We start from the raw sequence: 20,527 nt of genomic DNA, 5'->3' as shown, positions 1-20,527 counted from the left end.
ACGAGCTACGCTGGCCTTCCCATTACTACACCATGTCATCGAGCGCTTTCACTGCACCAAATGACACATACCCATCTCCTATCCAGAATCTCACTGAACCCACCATGTACTTGTAAAACAGCCAGCCTCACGCCTGAATACTCCATCGCATCCAACCAGCACCAAAGTCATCGAGCCTACCCGACCACTTACCAGCCATGTATTTTACCTCACCCCGACTTTATGCTTAGAGGCGGGTGAGCATAAGGATATATGACGAACTATAAGAGTAGACAGCAAAAGAGCATTGGATGGGTCGAATTTGAGGTAGACTAGAGACAAGCACAGGCAAGTATGGAGACGAACTAAGGGTTCTGAATCGTTGATTGAAGTGTGGATCTATGTACAACAACGATTAGCCCAATGAACGAAAACAGCCAACCCGTCTTTCTTGTGAGGTCCTCCGACCAAAAGTCGTGCTCGGCACTGACAAGCACATGCACCGCTAGATCCTATGAAGCCAGATATGCAGACTCTGACCTCCAGTCCTATTCCTCTTATTGTCCCAGCCGGCATCCTTCATTGTCAGTACCCTCGCCACAGCATCACCATACTTAAACGTCTGTCCCTTCTCCCACATCCCATTCCCCAACTCAATGCACTCCGTGATCGCCATGTTCTCACAGTCATCCGCACTTGCGTTATTGTTGCAAACCTGAATCAGGCGATTCAGGCCCGTGGAGCTCGATATGTTGAACATCTCAGTCACGAACTGAGCCCCTGGAGACAGCCAGGGACATACATTGCCTTTGATGTGGATGAAGAGCGTGTGCTCGGACGACTCGACGTGGGTCACGCCGGGAGGCACGCCGCCGGGAATTTGGGTCACGTCACCTTGCTCGGGCTGTGGAGGTGCGCCGCCGTTACCGTCGATGGCTACAGGCGGGGGTCGATAGCCGGGGAGACCGATGCCGGGCATCACTGGAGGGATTATGCCGCCCATCATGCCGCCCATCATGCCACCCATCATGCCGCCTACGACGGCGGGGACGTTGCCGAATGCGAGGCCACCGCTACCAGACCAGAGGGGCGCAGCGGGCGCGAAGGCGGGCACGACACCGGTTGCGAGAGCTCCGGGAGGAGGTGGTGGGAATGGCATGCCTCCAGCTGCGTGAAGACCGAAACCTATTCCGCCGTGAGCACCAGGAATGAAGTTACCTAAGGCACTGTTAGTCTTCTGGCAGTATCATATATTGCTGCAGACTCGACTTACCAGAGCGAATCGGAGCCAATGGACCCCCACCTCCATACATGAAGGGGTCCATAAAAGGCACGGGTGGAAGCATACCTAAGCCGATGCCTGCGCCGTATGGAGATACGATACCAACGGGAGGAGCGATGCCGATGGGTACTGGAGGTCCGTAGATGGGTGCCTGCTGATGTTCAACAACGACTTGACCGCCTGCTGCAGCTGGGGCGGGTGCGCTGCCTTGGACGACGTTGAGGGGCGGAGGTGGAGGGTCGCGGTTGATGTTGGGGTTGCTTCCAACGTTTGCGCACCAAGGTTGACCGAGGGGAGGGCCGGCAGACATGAAGAAGAGAGGATGACGAGACTACTGACCTTGAGGATCAGCAGTGGACACTAAGGTGCAGGAGCTGGTAGTGGCTGATACGAGCTTTGAAGTCTGCCAATGTGGAATCAATGGGCGATGAGGGTGAGTTCTTTTAGGCGAATATACTTGCTATAAATATACCAGGGGCCAAGTGCCGCCTTGAATGGGCGAGCGTGAATACTGATGTGTTGTTGCGCAGAGGCAACATTGCGAACGCGGAGGCGATCAGCGACGACGGACGTACTGTGATGCAAGTCACAGGACCCATAGGGGGTGATGTGAAGTCGTGTCGTTTTGTAATCATGGTTTGGCGCCACGAACAGAGACATGTTGCGAGCGGTTGTAGATCAAGCAAACGCCACGACCGAACACTTGAGAAGCCGGTACGTTGAAGAAAGGCATAAGGCGAAGTAGTATGAACTTAAATGCAATGCATATTTGTTATATTGAACTTGCGTGAAAGGACATGTTGCTCAATACTTTCATGACTCGATCTAGCAGGTGGCAACCTTGGGTCCAGGGACAGTGTAACTGTTGAAGTTGTTGTAAATGTTTGCCGTATAGCCGGAGTCGGTTGCCTTGACGTGACCGGGGATCTTAGTAGTGGGCGAGAGAGTCTTCGAATCCCCACCGGTAACCTTGATCTGAGCGCAGGAGATGTAGAACTGAGGAGGCGAGCCGGGGTTGTGGATAGCGAGCTGCTCGATGCGCAGCAGGTACTCGCCAGCAGCGACGCAAGAGGGAATGGTAACGGAATAGTTGTCTGTATAAACGTTAGTGCTGATACAATGCAAAGAGCCTGTAAGTGTAGGCATACCCTTCAGGTCCCAAGTCGCTTGGCCGCCGGAGAAAGTAGGTCCAATCTCCTTGATCTTGACCCAATCGGACGAGCCATCAGCGGCAGCTGCGCTGGCGACCTTGGTCAGGTAGAAAGAAACAGGTCCCTGGTGGTATACAGCTTGGTCTGCTGTGAATGTGACTGATGATCCGGCAGCGACTGAGACTGTGGTGGTCGAAGCTCCGCTTCCACCGCCAACATTGCAGCGCAGATCGTTCGATGCAAGGTCGATGACAGGCGAGTTGTTGTTGGTGTTCTTGCGGATGTTCTGGTATTGAGCTCCCTTGACACCGTTCGCTGTGAGGTACTGGAAGATGTAGTGACCGTGGGCGACTTCAGCGAGCGCCGCGCAAAGAAGAGTGATTGCTGCGAAGGACTTCATGATTGCTGGGTTATCAAATGGAGCGGGTGTGAATGTTTCGAAGATAGTCGAAGATGCTGAATATCAAATGCAGTGCGTCTCTCGATTTATATAGCTTTTCGAAGATGCAGCGGCCTGACGCATCGTTATGTCCATATTGTAGGACTCACATCATGTCCATCCATATTAAACGTCCACTCTTGATTGGATCAAGCATTGGCATACAAATGAGTCTACATCGCAATGCTACTGCTATGTCGGTTAATGAGCCGGATCATGAGGCGGAGACAATGTCTCCGCTGCCGGCGGCTGTCGAATGTGGACCAGTCTTGGCTTGAAACGTCGACATGGACATTTGGCGGGCGTGCGCTGGTAGGCCAAGCAATCTAAAACAAATCCTCGAATGTCGCTTCGCTGTCGTGCCAGCATGTTCGAAACGTCGTCAAGCCATCCCTACTCGAGATTCCCAATCCACGGCTGAGATCTTGATCGGTAATATCAAGTTTGTAAATGGTCGAACAGTCCACGTGCCGGGTAGATTAATATCTGGGCCAATATGCCATATTAGTTCTGGATTTGAGGGGGGACGCAAGAACGCCAAAAATGCAAAACAAAACAAGTAACAAAACATGGACTTTGCGCCTCGCTCTATCGGTTCGAAGGGAAAGGGCAACTGTAATCATATGATGTGAGTCCTATCCAGTTCAGATGAGCTTCCCGAATACCGGCCTGGAGTCGATATACGCGAGCAGTCTCGCGATCTATCTCAAGGAAGACATCGTTCGTCGCCACTCTTCTCACCCTGATAGAACGAATGGCAAAGAGGACAAGTGGTAAATCTACGCCGGCCTGTTCCACAGCTGTGCTCAGATGTAAGGTGAAAAGCCCCCCGGAGCTTCAAACAATCGAGGTGAGACTTTTCAGCCAGACAGCGCGACGGCGTTGCCTCTCGATGACGCTGTTGCGATCGTGATATTAGCTCTCCTGGTGCGTGTTACGAAGGAGCAATGTCCAGAAGCCCTTCGAGGAGGTTACGACGTTGCGCCAACGGTTCAACGTGTGGTTATCGGTCTGATGCAGATGTTGCTAGACAAGCGCTGCCAGACATATTGGTATAGCGACATCGCGAGGACGACAATGTGAAGTCGGTGAGGACAAGGCATCTTCTTGACGCTGTTGTTGCAGAGGACGTGAGCGATGGTGGCGGCTCAAGGCGCAACACCGGCATGCGTCGCCCGAGAGCGGGGTCGTCACTCCGCCTGCATTCACCATTCCACCATTCAAGCGATCCACTAGCCGTTCTCTAGTAAGTCCATCCGATTTCGACGATGGCGCTGGCGTTGAAGATAGCAGATCCACTCTCTTATCAAGTTTTAGACTGTAGTTGATCACACACAATCTGTGTTAGGTGACTATCGAGAAATCTAGCAAAGCTACAAGTACTCAAGCTTCAACTTCATCCAGATCATTTCGCATTTGCCGGCATTCATCACAGCCTCATATCAAGATGTCTACAGAAGTCGCCACCGATGCAGCACCGCAAGCCACCAAGGTGGTGCCTTTGCATCCCCTTGCACCGCTATCAGCCTCAGAGATCACGACTGCAGTATCGATAATCAAAGCTTCGTGGCCAGCTCATACGGACCTGCACTTCAAGGTTGTTACATTGCAGGAGCCACCCAAGGCTGAAGTCCTGCGGTACCTGGAAGCCGAGCACGCCGGAAAGTCAAGACCAGAGATCAGCAGGAAAGCATTTCTGAACTATTATATCAGAAACACAGTACAAATACTTCTATCAGTTCCATTGAGGGTCTGCATCTGACTGAACATATAGAACAAGTTCCACGAAGCGGTCATCGACCTTACATCTAGGCGCGTCGAGCGCAACGTGCTTCTCGGACCCTTCATTCACGCTAATGGTGATGGCGATGAGATCGTGGCTATCGAAAAGATCGTCCTCGCGGATGAGCGTGTTCAAGCTGAGATCGCTAAGTTGCAACTACCAGAAGGCACCACTGTCATTAGCGATCCCTGGATCTATGGATCCGACGGCATAAACGATGAGGACAGGCTATATCAGTGCTTCCTGTACCTACGAGACCCCAACAACTCATCCGAAGCCGACTCCAACCACTACGCCATGCCAATTCCCATCTCACCGGTCCTTAGCACCGAAACAATGAAAGTCATTCGGATCGACATCATGCCCACTGGAGCTGACAACACAATCAAGCCTATCGAGAAGTACAAGGTCCAGCCGCCGAATGAGTACGTCCCGGAAGCTCAGACTCTTCGAACCGACTTGAAGCCTTTGAACGTTGTCCAGCCTGAAGGTGCCAGCTTCAAGATCCAACAGGAGGGTACCTCAAGTGTCTTGTCGTGGCAGAAGTGGAACTTCAGAGTTGGCTTCAACCAGCGTGAGGGCATGGTGCTGTATGATGTCCGATACGACAGCCGACCTCTTTTCTACAGACTGAGTCTGAGCGACATGAACATCCCATACGCCGACCCTCGGCACCCTTTCCACAAGAAGTCCGCCTTTGATTTGGGCGACGCCGGTGCCGGAATCATGGCGAACAATCTGAAGCTTGGATGCGACTGCTTGGGTTCGATCTACTACCTCAGCTCTGTGCTCTCAGACGACAAGGGAAGCGTAATAGACATGCCGAACGTTGTGTGCATTCACGAGCAAGACGCAGGTATTGGATGGAAGCACACCAACTACCGCACTGGCCGAGCGGCGGTTGTCCGATCGCGCGAGCTGGTATTGCAGTCGATCATCACAGTGTCGAACTATGAGTACATTCTGGCCTTCATCTTCAACCAGGCTGGAGAAGTTACTTACGAAATCCGGGCCACTGGAATCCTGAGTACACAGCCTATTGATGAGGGCGTCGAGGTTCCTTTTGGTACCGTCGTCCATCCCGGTGTACTTGCGGTCCATCACCAGCACATCTTCTCGCTGCGTGTCGACCCCATGATCGATGGCTACAACAACAGACTGGTCTACGATGAAGCCTTCCCGATGCCAAGGTCAGACTTCAACCCACACGGAACTGGGTACTACGTGCAAGAGACCATTGTCGAGAAGTCTGGCGGCTACGACGCCGCATACGAGAACAACCGAACGTTCAAGATCCAGAACCCGAACGTGCGCAATCCAATCAACGGCAAGCCAGTCGCCTACAAGATCCAGGTACCTCCTTTCCAGAAGATTCTCTCAGACAAGGACAGCTTCAACTACAAGCGCGCCGAGTTCTCTGACCACGACATCTACGTAGTCAAACACCGCGACGGCGAGCTATACGCTGGAGGCACATACACCAACCAATCACGAGGCGGCACTGGCGTTCGATCATGGGCCGAGAGGAACGAGAACGTGAAGGACACAGATCTTGTGCTGTATGTTCAGGCCGGTATCAACCATGTGCCTAGAATCGAGGATTTCCCGGTCATGCCGTGTGAGATTCTTAAGATTCATATGAAGCCGGTTAACTTCTTTGATAAGAACCCGGCGCTGGATGTGCCGCCGTCTGAGCAGGCGTTTAATAAGAGTCAGTTGCTGAGCGAGCAGCATCAGCAGCCGAGTGTGGAGGCGACAGTTGGACAGGATGGGTCGTGTTGCGCACCGAAACTGTGAATGTGTCAAGAGGGACGACCAACTTTAGCAAGAAGCCTAGAATGAGCGAGGATCGGACACCGTACTCAACGATAGTCTTCTGTCTCGTTGCACAGCCCGCACATAATGTTCATCGCTACGACTACCTCACAGTGGGTCTACTTTACGTCTCAACTTCGAGCATACACCCTAAAGTCTCAAGAAATTCATGGATCGTCCATCATAGCTTCGAAATACAGTAAGCCTCGTAGATACCGTTCCACGTACTCAAAGACTATATTGACAACCCTCCAACACTTATCGCAACATATTTTGAAAAGCTGTCTTTCTTTGCATGATGATAAAGGGGACCGTGAAAGGCCCGTGCGCTCGCTGAACGCGCTAAGATGTGAATCGCTGGACGTGAGCGCTTCAAAGAAACCACCGTTCTTGCGCCAACTTACATGACCCTTATCGCAGGTTACCCAGATACCCCACACCTCGCCAGTGCACTTGCTGAAGATGCCGCCGAACGACAAAGCAGGACGTGTCGTGTTTATTGGAAACATACCCTATGGTACTGACGTCCTCTAAATCTTACAGGAACACTACTAACATAGCTGTATAGGCGGCACCGAAGAGCTCATCATTGAGACACTTGGCCGTGTGGGTCAGGTACTAAACTTCAGGCTGGTCTATGACAAGGAGACAGGCCGACCCAAGGGGTTTGGCTTCGCAGAGTTCGCCGACGCCGACGCAGCAGCATCCGCGGTGCGCAACCTGAACGACTATGAGATCATGGGCAGGAAGTTGAGGGTGGACTGGTCCAACGACAACGGCTCCGGCGACAACGCGCCCTCCAACCAGAATGCTCCCCCACCGATGAACGGACAGCCACCAGAGATCACGCAGGCGCAGCCTTCGAGCACACTCGGTCCTCTGCCCCCGGGCGTCGATCTGCCACCGAACCTTACATGCCCCGATGCTATATCGCGCACACTCTCCACACTGCCTGCGCCCCAGCTCCTTGACATTCTGTCGCAGATGAAAGGCCTCGTGATGACGGACCCAGCCAAGGCTACTGAACTGCTGCGACAGGCGCCACAGCTGGCTTATGCTATCTTCCAATCTCTCCTCCTCCTCAACCTCGTCGATCCTTCTATGCTGGGCGCGCTGGTCGAAACAGCCCCGGCACCTGCTGCGCCGCCAGTACAAGCTCCTCCACAGCCACAACCCACGCCTGTCGCACGACCGCCTACCAACTACCCCATGCCTCCTGGCTACCCACCGCAAGCTGCTCCTACACCACCGCAGCTTCAGCCGTACGTGCAACCTCCGCCGCAAGCACAGCCGCCAGCACTGGACAACAGTGCGCTGTACGCTCAGGTCATGGCTCTGCAGCCGGAGCAGATCGCGCAGCTGCCACCTGATCAGCGCAACCAGATCATGCAGATTCGCCAGATGATCATGGCTGGGCAACGACCGTAGTTAGGTGCTGGAGTTCGGACGGCACTGCACAGCCACGTAAACGGAGGCGAAGAAAACGTGGACGGAAAAAGAAGCCCGGGCCGGCTGCTAAGACGACTGCGGAACCTACAGAAGGACTTGATGGGTGCGCCAGAGCTCGCGAATGGAGTGATTTTCTGCGCCCGTAAGAGACAGGAAGCCACATGCGCCGGCTGATTTGCTTGGCCTGGAACGCAAACTATCAGAAGAGATGGCGACATTATTGCTACAAGTGGAACAGTTCATGGCGCGCAGAACGCAGCTGTCTACATGATGGCAAGCATACTGCCTACGGACAGTGAGCGCTGCAGATGGAAGCTCAAGGCAGCGTCGGCGACAGGAATGCTTCTAAATTATGATGCATGGAACTAACTCCAGCATTGACATGTCACATGGTAGCAGCAGTAAATACGACAGATATCCCCCATTATTGTTCCAATCTATATTTCGGTCTTGATCACGCAGTCTCTGACAGCCTCGAAGCGTCGACATCTCAAAGCTCAAGCGGCGACGCCGAGGTCATTAAGCGGACCCTGACCCTTGGTATCGCTCCCGCTTTAGTGGGCCCGAGGCTTCAACCGAAGATGTCAACAAAGGACGTAAACACGAGGTACACAACTGATGTCTGTGCAGAGGCCAAGGTTGTAAATCACTGAGCTTGACGATGAATTGCAAGGTAGAGAAGGATGAAGAGCCTCACGGCCCGTCGAAGTGCTTATGGTGGTCGGGCATCTGCATGTGGAGACGTCAGAACCGCGGCGATTGGCCCAGCCCCCATGTCGATCATGGACAACACAGCTGAGGCGGCTAGCTCAAATCATGGCTGCTTCGACATTTCGCATCCTCTACACCTTGCGGCAGACGGCGAGAGGCTGCATTTCGTCTCTTTTGCATAGCGCGCATCTCTGTACAATGCACCTGGAGAATATACTGTATAATACCTGACGATATCACGACGCTAAGAATGCCTCTCACCTGCCGCGACGATACCCAATCTTGTTAGGATATCCCCGACATAGAATTGCCAGTTCAAGTTGCCAGTTCAAATTGCCAGTTCATTTGCGCCCATCGCCGCCCACACAAACCCGCACGCACGCCCCTCTCGCGACCCCAGGCACCATGTGGAGCAGGTTCACGGGCAAGAGCGACAGCGGCTCGTCCACCCCTAAGAAAGAGGACGACGAAGGCCGCCGCCGTCGCAGCGATACTGCGCGGTCGAAGCGCGATCGCGACTCGGACATGCGGTCGGTTGTATCCTCGGCCTCGACGCGCAAGCCTTCGACGCGCCGCACTGATAGCACACCTTCGACCATTGCGAGCTACGCGACTGCCTTTGACGACATGCCGCGCTCACGTGTGCCCAACAACGACGACCCCTACGATGACCCTCGAGACGAGCGCATGTCCCGCCGTGGCGACGGTCGAGACAGGCGGTCCAGCTATGCAGAGTCCTCGGTGTCTGCTGCGCGCGACGGGAAGGAGCGCAAGAAGGAGCGGGAGCGCAGCAGCAAAGACAGCAAGAAGAGCGAGAAGCGCAGGTCGACGCGCTCCGACCGGTCGAGCGTGTCGCAGTCGCAGGCAGGCGGCTACCGGGGCGACATTGTCGAAGAGCCGCGCGCACTGAACCGCAGCTCCAGCGCGCAGATTGGCAGCGAGGCCTTCTCGCAGTTCCCTGGCCAGGTAGGTGCGCCAATGATGAGCGGCGCACTGCCAGCCGGGAGCACTCCCCAAAGCCAGTACCCAGCTTCACCCAATATGTCGAGTCACGTGCAGGACCAGTTTCCTGGCCAGGATCCTGTGCAGTACTCGTCCAGTGCAATGCCCGGCCACAACCCATTCGGTGCTGCTGCCGACTTCTACTACGACCAGGGCCAGTCTGTAGGGAACCAGCCTGGTGTGAGACCCCAACCGCCTTCAGTCATCATAGGCCAGGACACGCCTCACCTCATGGCTGCCTCAGCCCAGGCCAATCCTGTCGCCGATACTGGTGCTGGCTCGGCTGCTGATTTCTATGGCGACGGCTCGAATCCACCCGCATCTTCCTCAAAGCCTCCTCGCCCCACCTCCATGCCAGGCGCTTTTGTCGACGACAATGTTGCACCTCAAACGCCACCGCAACCGAGCGGCTCGAAGCCCAGCAAGACCAACAGCTTCCCCACCACTGCTGCAGGATTAGCTGGTGGAGCTGCCTTGGGCTACGCTATGGGTCACAGCTCGTCCAACACACAGCACTCTACTAGCTACAGCACTTCCAACGTGCACCACAATACATCATACAGCGGCACTCACCCCAACGACACCTACAACAACACGACTCCCGCAGGCCCCAGCGGTCCATCATCTGTATACCACCAAGGCGACTTGCCTTCCACCACTGCTGTTAATGGTAGCTACAGCAACATCCCTGCCTACCAAGAAGCTACGGCAGAGGCACCACCGCCAAAGCCCCCACGGCCTGGCAAGCCAGAGAAGCAGCCGAGCAGCTCGAACGCCGGACTCTATGCTGCTGGAGCTGCTGGCCTCGCAGCCTACGCGCTGCATAGTCATAATTCCCATAATGCGTCCGATCACGCTCACCACACTCACATGCATACTCACAACCACACTCATTCCATGCCTGGTGCTTTCCCTGGTCATGGTTTCAACGGCGCCGGTCCTTCGCCTAGCCCATTTACGTCTGGCGGTATGGCTCATCAGCACCAACACACCGGTCCTGTCTCGAGGTTCGTAGACTGGTGGAAGGATCACGAGGATGTCCAGAAGATGGAGGAGTACACCGAGTACATTGGTGTATGCAGATACTGCTTCGATCCTCGCTCTTCTGTCATGGACGCCCCTCGCAAGCACCACTATTACGATCGCAGACGGCGCTCAGACGAGTACGACCGTCCCTCTGGCGGCATCGACAAGAAATCTCGGTACGGACTGAAAGAGAAGACCTCTCGCACCTCACTGTACTCTTCTGGTGACGACAAGCGAAGGAAGAGCAGCAGCAGTGGTGCAGGATGGCTAGTTGCTGGCCTGGGTGGTATGGGCCTTGCTACTGCTGGGAAGGCACTGTTTACTTCAGGCCGCAACGATTTCGATGATACCTACAGCATCAAGTCTGGTCGCGACAGTCAGTCACGCCACTCGCGCCGCAGTCGTAGCAGGGAGTCCGAGCGCAACAAACGCTACAGCTATGGTAGTGCTGGTATTCGTCACCGAAGCCGCTCTCATGATCGAGTCTCAATCATGTCGACAGGGGTGACCAAAGACAAGAAGGACTACAAGACTGTGAGGCGCCACGGCTCGCGGTCAAGTTCCAGCTCGAGATCACGGGACAGGAAGTCTGGCCTTGGTACTGCGATTGGCGCGGGGCTTGCTGGAGTCGCGCTTGGTGCGGCTACAAGACGAAAGAACGGGAGTCGCAGTCGCTCTAGGTCAGCTCACAAGGTCCACGTTCAGCACCGAAGGAATAGCAGCAGTGAGGACGAGCGCCGACGCCGACGGTCACAACAGCTACGCCACAAGTCATCACGAAGCTCAGCATCTGGCGCCTCCTTCATCGACATCTCTCAGGAGCACCAGTCCCAAGGCGGCTTTCTCGGAGGGTTCTTCGCTGCACCGCCACCAAAGGAGAAGCGGGTCAAGAGGTCAAGCTCGACGCACAAGAAGAAAAAGAAGGGCTTCTTCAACTTTGGCAATGGGTCATCTTCGTCATCCGAGTCCGACATGGCCTTCGGCAGCGGATTCGTGCGAAGGACGAAGACAAAGCGTTCTTCTCACAACCTCAAGAAACAAAGCTCGGATGAGCGCCTCAAGGCTACGCTTGCTGGACTTGGCGCGACTGCAGCGGCTATTGCAGTTGCTAAGGCCAATCGACGCAACATCGGCAAGCCTGAATCTGAGGTCGTGGCAGTACGTGAACGTCGTAGTCGCCAAAGGAGCAGCGATCGTCGACGACCTGGAGCTACCTCACAGTACGGCGATGACGAGTGGGAAGATCTGCCCGACAATGGCACATCTTCATCTGCCAGTGATGGCGACCTAGTGTATGGAGACCTCGACTTGCGCAAGACTCAGAGCCGAGAGTCGCTCAACTCCAATGGCTCGGGCACAAACAAATGGGGTTGGCGATGGGGCTTCGGCAAGAAGAAGAGGCGGTCATCTGACAATCTCTACGACAATATTGCAAGCACATCTCTTGCTCGTCCTGCTGCAGCTGGTGCGATTGGTGCAGCAGCAGCAGCAGGTGTGGCTGCTTCACGTCTATCGCACCACGATAGTGAGTCGAGTAGCCAGCACACGCTACAGACCGTGTATCCAGTCGCCTCAAACGATCCGACAAGCTTCGATGCCAGACGCACTAGCTTGATCTCCACGCCTCAGGCTCTTGTTACTACTGGCCCCGGCGCGATCAGTCTACAGCAGCCTCAGCCAATGCACCAGGTTCCCGGTTCCATCTACTCTACTCAGCCCACATCTCAACAAGGCTACACAGCACCAGCTGGGCCTCCAGTCTTTTCGCAAGTACCTATTCCGCCGTACCCAATGCAAGCTCAGGCTCAAAACATCATCATCAACAACCATCAACACTCGGCCCCTCCAGCATTGCCACGTCGCGCAAACTCATCGCCAATCCAGAAGTCATCGTGGAAGAAGGATGTAGCTATTGCAGGCCTTGCGGCAACTGCTGGAGCAGCTGCCATTGTTGCTGCCAAGGGCAGTGACAGTGACCGCCCATCTAGCGCGCAAAGCAACGTGCGCTTTAACCTGACCAAGGAGCAAGCTGCCAAGGACGCTCGCGAGCGCCGCAAAGAGCAAGACCGCAAGGATGAAGAAGATGACAGACGCCGCGCTCAACAGCAAAGAGACGATGATCTGCGTAGAGAGGAAGAGGAGCGTCGACGGCACGAGGATGAACTTCGTGCAGCTGAAGACGAGCGACGACGCGAACAACTCCGCCGAGAAGATGATCTGCGTCGAGCCGAAGACCTTCGTCGAGACGAGGACGAGCGCCGCCGACGTGAGCTGCAACGCCAACAGGAGGAAGCTCGTAAGTTCATGGAAGTAGAACGCCTTGCCAAGATCGAGACCGACCGTCTTGAGGCAGAGCGACGCCGCCAGCACGACGAGATGGTGGCGCGCGAAACTCAAGAGGCGGAAGATCGAGACTGTCGAGAACGTGAAGCTCGAGCTGAGGCACAGCGCAGAGATGCCCTGGAGCGCGAGGAGGAGCAAAGGCGTAGGGAGCGTCGCGAAGCTGAAGCCATCGAGGCCGAAAGGCGCGAAGCTGAGATCCGCGCAGACATGGACCGTCGACGACGCGAGGAGGATCGTTTCGACAGTGACCGCGATCGACGCAGACTGGACTATCAGCCCACAGGGAGCTCAGTCAATTCGGTGGCCACCGATGTCCGGCGCAAAGAGCAAGAATTGCAGGATCGCGAGCGCGATCTGGTTAAGCCGGATGCCTGGAAGTCTACTGCGGCAGGAGCTGTAGCTGCAGGAGCTGTTGCAGCCATCACAAGCGCAGCAATTTCGTCGCACAAGGACAAGGGCAAGGAGCGTGAACAGCGTCGTGAGAACTGGCGCGATACATCGTCGTCTGAGAAGGAGATCGAACCATCTTACCAGACTTACAAGCCAAGCAAGGCGATCGAGTACGAGCCGAGCAGCGTCAAGACGTATGAGCCGAGCTACGCTCAGATCGAGCCAAGCAAGATCGCCCAGGACTACGCGGACGAAGATATCTTTGACCCTAACATGTTCAAGAAGGAGACAACTAAGGATGTCTTCAAAGACTGGGAAGACAGGTACACTGCGAAGCCAGTATCTCAGGCAGATTTCTTTGCTCCCAAGGACCTTCTCGAGAATGACAACTTGCCCAAAGTCCGCCCTATCGATCCCAATGAGGGGGCTCCTGACCTACATGTCTACGAATCGCTTGACGACTATGGAGCTAGCCAGCCAAAAGGTCCGCCATATCCTCCTTCATACTCGTTTACCGCAACCAGAGACGGCCATGGCCCGCCCATGCCCGATCCCATTCCCACCCTGAACCTAATTCAAGCCACGCCTCCTGGTAGTAGGGCGCCATCGATTCGCAGCGTATCCATGCCCCCTTCACCGAACATCGAACCTGTGCAGGAGAAGGAAGAGCCACGGCCAAAGAACGCACCTTCAAGAGTCAGCTGGGGCGAGAACCAGTTCCATCACTTCGACGTGCCGACCCCTGAGTCTTATAAGGAGCAATTCATTTCGGACCGCGAGCTGAAGGAGCACGATAAGAAGTATTCTCAAGACGAAGTTATTGTCGAGCATGACTCGCCCAAGTCTAGGCAGAAGACAACGACTTACCAGCCTGGAGCCGAGTCGAAAGCTCCAGAGCCAAAGGAGATTGCGCCGAGCACACAGTATGTTCCGGACAGGAAAGACGAGTCCACATGGGACAGCACCGAAAGCGCTATGTCGAGGAAGTCTAGCAAGAAGGACAAAAAGGCAAAGAAAGCTGCTGCTGCGGCTGCCGTTGCAGCAGGTACAGCAGGTGCGTTGACTGCAGCAGCGATCGCGCGGAATGATAAGGACGACGATCCTAGTGACTGGGATTACAAGCATGCCGACAACCGTTCGACCATCAGCAATCCGTTCTCGGACTCGAATGCTGCACGGTCTACCATTGCTGCGTCTACTGTCTCGTCCATTCCGTCGATGGGCGCAGAGTACAAGTCGCCGTCGCCTTACTTCGATTACATCACCGAGTCTGAGACAGGTGTGCCTTCTTTCTCAAAGTTCAAGGACACGACTTTTGACGAGCGCAATGTCACCGCTGTTCCAGAAGAGCTGCACATGCCTGGCGAGTTCATTGAGTCGCCCTCGATTAGCAAGTTCGCCGAGCCTACGAAGAAGGCGGCCGAGGAGGACGATTGGGCGGCTCCTTCATCGAAGAAGAGCAAGAAAGGTAAGCGGAAGAGTAAGAATGCTGATGAGGAAGTAGTAACGCACGCCATTTCACGAAGGGTGGAGTCGGAGCCAGCCCGCGCTCCAGAGCCACCACAGGAGGAGTTCCTACGCACGATGAGCAAGAAGGAGCAAGCGAGGAGAGAGAAGGAGGCAAAGCGCATGAGCATGATGAGCGTGCAGAGCTGGGAGATGAGTGATGACAGCCGACCATCGAGCCCGAACCTTGAGCGCGATATCAGGGATATGGAACCTACCTACAACGCCCCGCCTCCGAGGGACCTACCCAGCGCTTCAGAGCTGTCCAGCTACAATTGGGGAGCTAGCGACGATACGCAGTCAGCAACATCAGTGTCTACGGTAGTTCCCTATCCTCGCCCTACACCAGTTGCACAGGAGAAGAAGGCACGAGAAGTCCGTGACGAAGCACCAGTTAACGTGACGTGGGACAAGCCTGCTTCTGGCGACGTATCTCCAGGTTCAAAGGAGATCACTCAATCTAGAGATGCTCCACGATACGGCGAAAGCAGCAGCAGCAAAGCCACCACTGCTACTCTTGCTGGAGGATTTGCTGCACTCATGGGTGCTTCTGCGAAACAGGATCAAGACCGTATAGCTGCGGAGCGCGAACATGCTAGACAAGCCTTGGAGGCTGCAAGCAAGTACGCCCCTCGTCGAGAAGAGCCTACGTCCCCACCCAATGGCACACGATCACGCGACGACAACGACAAGACCATCACAATCCCCAATTATGCATTTGAAGGCGTTGAGGAGCCCTCTGATAACAAGACACCTCGCCGTAAGCTGGAGAAGAGGCATAGCAGCGGCAAATGGTCACCTACTGTTGGCTCTCCCCTGAGATCCGAGATGAAGTACGACGACTACTTGGGCCGCGCCGTCAAGTACAACTCCCCTGAGCAGACTCGCGTTGAGGCGCCAAAGGTTCCCACTCAGTCTGCCTTCGTACCCGCACCTGAGCCTCCGGCATCGCGCAACATTCAGGACTCTGGCTACTATGCCCCTGATGACCAACAACGCAAGCAGTCTGTGGAGCGGGACTCGGACGAGTTCTTCTCTGCTGGTTCGGAAGAAAGGGAGAGAGAGAAGTTAGAGAAGGCTCGTGAGCAGCTCATTGAGAACTACAACGCATACCCACCCAAGGCGCGAAGCGACTACGACGAAACCAGCACGTATGTGACTGCTTTCAGTCGACCAGATGACGAGGCAGAGACGGCCCGTAGCGATCTTATCGACAAACATAACGCATATGAGCCTTTCTCGCGCAGCCAGCACGATCAAGATGATGCTAGCACATTCGTCTCTGCATTCAGCCGACCTGATGACGACACGAGCACCATCATCGCCTCGAGAAACGAATACGACGATGATGATGATGTGCGATCAACAGTCTCTTCACGAAGCAAGTACGATGACGATCCGGACCGTGAAGAAAGACGCCGTCGTCGTCGCGAGGCAAGAGCAGCTCAATCTGGCAGCCGCGAACAAAGCCGCGACCGAGGCTACGAGTTGGGCGACGGTAGTGAGCGCAAGCGAAGACTTCGCCGCAAGGAAGCTGACGAAAGCGGCTACATATCGGACACAAAGTCAACCATCTCCGAGGCTCGCTCTGAAGCCAACGGTGAACGCAGACGTAAGCACAAGCGAAGGGAGAGCGAAAGGGACGGATCGACTGAGAGCAGGATCCGTTCACGATCGTCTGCTGCGTCTGAGCCCGGTGACTTGTACGATGCTGAACGGAAGTCTTCTCGCAGAAAGTCGAAGCGTGATGACGACTTCGAGGATGGTGCATCTATGATCTCTGCTTCTTCGCGTCGCGACGAAGATCGAAGCAGCAGGCGCAAGGAAGAGAAGGAGAAGGAGAAGGAGAAGGAGAAGCGCTCAAGTGGCTTCTTTGGTCTCTTCAGCAGCAAGTCAAAAGAGAATTTGGCCGAGTCAAGCAAGCCGTCCAAGTCCAAGTCTAGAGATGACGAAGATGGCGAGGACCGCAAGCATCGCAGACGGAAGCATAGGTCGGATCGTGGCTCAACATATGGCTCGGATGACGACGACGCAAAGTCAACTATCTCGACTAGCAGCCGTAGTCACCGCGAGAAGAGGAGTAGCCGCTCTGCACGAGGAGATGACAGAGAGAGGAGGGATCGGGACGACGAAAAGGTACATCGCTCTTCTTTGCGATAGCACCACCGTGCAGGACAGAACGGCCAGTCTCCTGGTTAGCTTAAGGACACAACAGACCAAGACTTGTATAACAGCAAACTCGTCAAGCTAAGCATCGGACTGGACAACATGTTCTGCTAGGTGGTGATAGCGCTTTTCTACGCATGTAATTAGAATGAATGTTAATGTTGTGATAACAGGATCGCTCCCTTTCTCGACACTCCGCTTCGCCTGCCAAGACCGATCAGCAACGACGACAATACGACGAGCAGTCTTTTTTAGACGATAGGGCGGTGGCCGAAGCCACTCCACTGCCCGAAGATGAGACTGATGCCCAAGCACAAAGGGACAGGATCATCCCTGGCAATCGGGCCGAGGCTCCTCTTCCGACTTTGGAGGGTACCCACACATATCTCACGCCATCTGGGGGTATTGATCGACCAAGGACACCGCCACATCTGTCTACTGAAGATAGCCGTGCGTTGTTGACGCGCCTTACGGGCTTGCAGCCGTGGCAGTTGGAGGCTTTTCCTGATGAGCTCCCTCCTTTGCCTATCTCGGGACCAAGCTCGCCTACTCGATCACCAGAACATGCACGACCAACATCATCGTTCAGTGACCGTCGACTGTCCTCTTCAACTGCAGTGCCAATCCGCTTCCGCAAGCCTCCCGTCTCACCAGCTGTACAACAACACGAGTTTGGTGCTGAGTCCGAACCACTATCGACCCCAACCCCTCAGAGCTCACCGTTCCGCCGTCATGCCAAGTCTCCCTCAAAGGAATTCACGACGTCTCGTGAGTTCAGACCATTGTATCTCGTCGAGCGCAACCGCAAGTCCGATGAGATCGATGAGCTCCTTCCCGCTCTGCCATCAAGCGGCAGTCCATCGCGCGCCTCATCTGCCAGAGAATCAGAAACCGAGACTGAAGGCGAGTACGAGTCTGCACATGAGTCTGCGGACTACGAGTCTGCTTTCGAGTCTCCCCACTTAAGCGCTAGCGAGACGTCTGAGGACCCGTTCTTCGACCCGTTGAGCGTGGTGTCTGATCTTATTTCTCCGCACCTAGGGCCTGAAATCGCACATCCTGAGCTGCGAGATCGTGAGATCGAGGAGGTGACCGAGAGTGGTCAAGTTACGCCAAAGGCTTCTGACTTTGTTGCTTCCGCGCAACAAGGGCAACCGTCGTCGACTGGACCGAGCCATAATGCTCTCACAGCGGCGCTCGAGAACGCGAAAGTAGAAGACCGCGATGTATCTAAGGTGTCTTCTCTGGGGAGAGCAAGCCCGCTTGCTGCCAGCCCTTTCTTTGACGACAAGATGATGCGCGATGGGCCGGCTGATCGCAGTGAAAACTATTCGCCGACTAAGTCATCGTCGCTTTTGCAGGAAGCTGCGCTCGGCGCGCTGGCTGGAGGTGCCGTCGGTGCTGCACTGCGTCGCCGTTCGCCATCACCTGAGCACAAGGAGTCCGAGCTGGAGCGCGCCACATCTTCAAGCTCCAATCAAGGCAAAAAGGGCAAGAAGGGCAAAAGCAAGCAGACCTCCTCCACCGAGTCCGAGGCCCCACCCTCTACACCTGCCGAAGAGCAAGCGAAGCCTACTGTCGCTCCACATGTTCCGACTTTCGTAGAGAACGAAGAAGAATGGGCAACAAACAAGCCTGACTCACTAGTAACCGACGATGACACCCTCGTCGGCGAACCGAGCGCTGGTCCCTCCCTCTCGGAGGGCCTCTCGGGGACCACGGAGACAAGAAGGGAGAAGGTGCTAGAAGCCACACAGCTACAGGAGCCGGCTGTTGAGGCTAGACGCTCTGTTATCGGGGCTGCACTCCCTCATCAAGTCGAGCAGGAGATCTTGGAACCCGCTTTCAAAGACGCTGGGGAGGTTAAGAAGGACGATGCTATAGACTCTTTGGTCAAGGACGATGGAGCTTTGACCCCAGCGACCGAGGAGCCACCTGCTGCTATCCCAGAGCAAAATATTGAGGATCTCGAAGTTATCCAGCGTGCTATTCAGGAAGCCCCCGCAGCTCCAGCTGCACCATCGCCACCGAAGGCAGCACCAGTACTGGAACCTGCAAGGTCGTCTTGGAGTTCTGGACTGTGGGGCGCGATTGGCGGTTGGGGCAAGAAGAGGCAGGCTCTGGCTCAGACAACCACACCGGAGCCTGAGGTTTCTGCTCCTGCCCCTGTTGCGGAGGAGAAGAAGGCACGGGAAGTCCGCGACGAAGCACCAGTTGCCGTGGAGTGGAAGCCCGAGCGTCAAATTGCACCACCCACTGTCGTCTCACCTGAAGTTTCTCAGGCTCAGGATACCGCCCGAGAGGAAACTAGTGCACCGCTTACACTTGACACTGAAGCGCCAGGGAAGATAGTGGAGGAAGAGGGGTACAAGGCGCTTCCAAGGAGCTATACGCCGCAGACCGCGATCTTTACGGATGATGGCAGGCCGTTTGGCTTTGGTATGTCGAAGGTCGAGACGAAATTGACGGAAGAACCGACCGAGGCCGCCGGAGACATCGAGCCCGATGTCATCGCTACTCCGGCTAGGGATATGGTCGTTCCAGAGTCACTTATGGAGGGGGAAATTGCCGAGCCTACGACTGTTCGGGAACCACTTGCTGTTGTTGAGCAGCCGAAGGTCGAAGAAGCCGCACTGCCACTGATAACGGCTCCAGTTGCGGATGAAGAGGCGGCTCAGCCAACTTCTGTGAAGAAGAAGAAGAAGAAGAAGGGCAAGAAAAGCAAGCAGAATAGCGCTCAGCTACCTGAACTGATCGCTGAACCAGTCACTGCTGAGGAAGTACCAAGCAAGCAAGCAACAGAGTCGGCTGTACAGGAGACACCGACCCAGTACGTGGTCCCGCAAGCTTCGTATTTCGGTGATGGTGGCATACCGGCTTTCACATTCCCACAACCCGCTTTTGCGCCTGCAGAGACTGAGGAGCAGAGCAGAGATGTACCTGGAGGAGGAGAGGCGAGCAAAGGCGCACCTGCCGAGGTCGCCGAAGTTGCATCCGAGCGCGCACTGGAGCAGGATGCTGCAGTGCAGAACAAACCTTCTCGGTACTCTCTCCCGCAAACTTCTTACTTCGGCGATGGCGGAGTTCCGGCTTTCAACTTTCCGAGCATCACTCCTGCGCCCATCGAGACCGTAGAGCAGACATTGATAGAAACGCCTGGTGTTGGAGAGCCGAGCAGAGATCTACCTGCCGAAGCCTCTGCGGCAATGGACAAGCTTTCCAGCGAGCAAAAGCCACAGCCGGCCACCGAGGTTGAACTCGTTCCAAGCATTCGCGAGATCGTCGCTGATGTGCCTGGAGTCGAGCCCACAATCGATATACATGAGGCTGTCAAAGTAAAAGAGCAGGACGCATCTATACCTGCTTTGGAAGCTGCACCCGTTGTTGAAGACCCTTTGCCAGCCCCGAGCAAGAAGAAGGCAAAGAAGAGCAAGAAGGGTAAGCGTGAGAGTACGCAGGCTGAGACTCCTGTGAATACAAGTCCA

General features: G+C 55.2%; 4 protein-coding genes across 4 annotated transcripts; 2 read left to right on the top strand and 2 right to left on the bottom strand.

The window, feature by feature from the left end:
• Positions 1-321: 321 nt before the first annotated feature.
• Positions 322-1,571, bottom strand: BU25DRAFT_445559 (uncharacterized protein; the record flags this gene model as incomplete). The annotated part of the gene is made up of 2 exons (XM_033709444.1): positions 322-1,197; positions 1,253-1,571. The coding sequence occupies 2 exons, from the start codon at positions 1,569-1,571 to the stop codon at positions 485-487; spliced, it is 1,032 nt and encodes a 343-aa protein (XP_033565599.1). The 3' UTR covers positions 322-484.
• Positions 1,572-2,086: 515 nt separating this feature from the next.
• On the bottom strand, positions 2,087-2,812 carry BU25DRAFT_332672 (lytic polysaccharide monooxygenase; the record flags this gene model as incomplete). The annotated part of the gene is made up of 2 exons (XM_033702451.1): positions 2,087-2,355; positions 2,410-2,812. 2 exons carry the CDS (start codon positions 2,810-2,812, stop codon positions 2,087-2,089), a joined length of 672 nt encoding a protein of 223 aa, XP_033565598.1.
• Positions 2,813-4,182: 1,370 nt separating this feature from the next.
• Positions 4,183-7,877, top strand: BU25DRAFT_445557 (uncharacterized protein; the record flags this gene model as incomplete). Its single annotated transcript, XM_033709443.1, has 4 exons — positions 4,183-4,571; positions 4,626-6,345; positions 6,402-6,648; positions 7,010-7,877. The coding sequence occupies exons 1-4, from the start codon at positions 4,299-4,301 to the stop codon at positions 7,875-7,877; spliced, it is 3,108 nt and encodes a 1,035-aa protein (XP_033565597.1). The 5' UTR covers positions 4,183-4,298.
• An 863-nt stretch (positions 7,878-8,740) lies between these two features.
• BU25DRAFT_407055 (uncharacterized protein) lies at positions 8,741-17,182 on the top strand. Its single transcript, XM_033705443.1, has one exon. The coding sequence runs from the start codon at positions 9,015-9,017 to the stop codon at positions 17,034-17,036; it is 8,022 nt and encodes a 2,673-aa protein (XP_033565596.1). The 5' UTR covers positions 8,741-9,014; the 3' UTR covers positions 17,037-17,182.
• The last annotated feature ends 3,345 nt before the right edge of the window (positions 17,183-20,527 follow it).

Source organism: Macroventuria anomochaeta, assembly GCF_010093625.1.
Source record: "Macroventuria anomochaeta strain CBS 525.71 unplaced genomic scaffold BU25scaffold_4, whole genome shotgun sequence".
In the NCBI taxonomy this organism is placed as follows: domain Eukaryota; kingdom Fungi; phylum Ascomycota; class Dothideomycetes; order Pleosporales; family Didymellaceae; genus Macroventuria; species Macroventuria anomochaeta.
The sequence above is the reverse complement of the archived record's forward strand: the minus strand, read 5'-3'. Positions and strand labels throughout refer to the sequence as shown.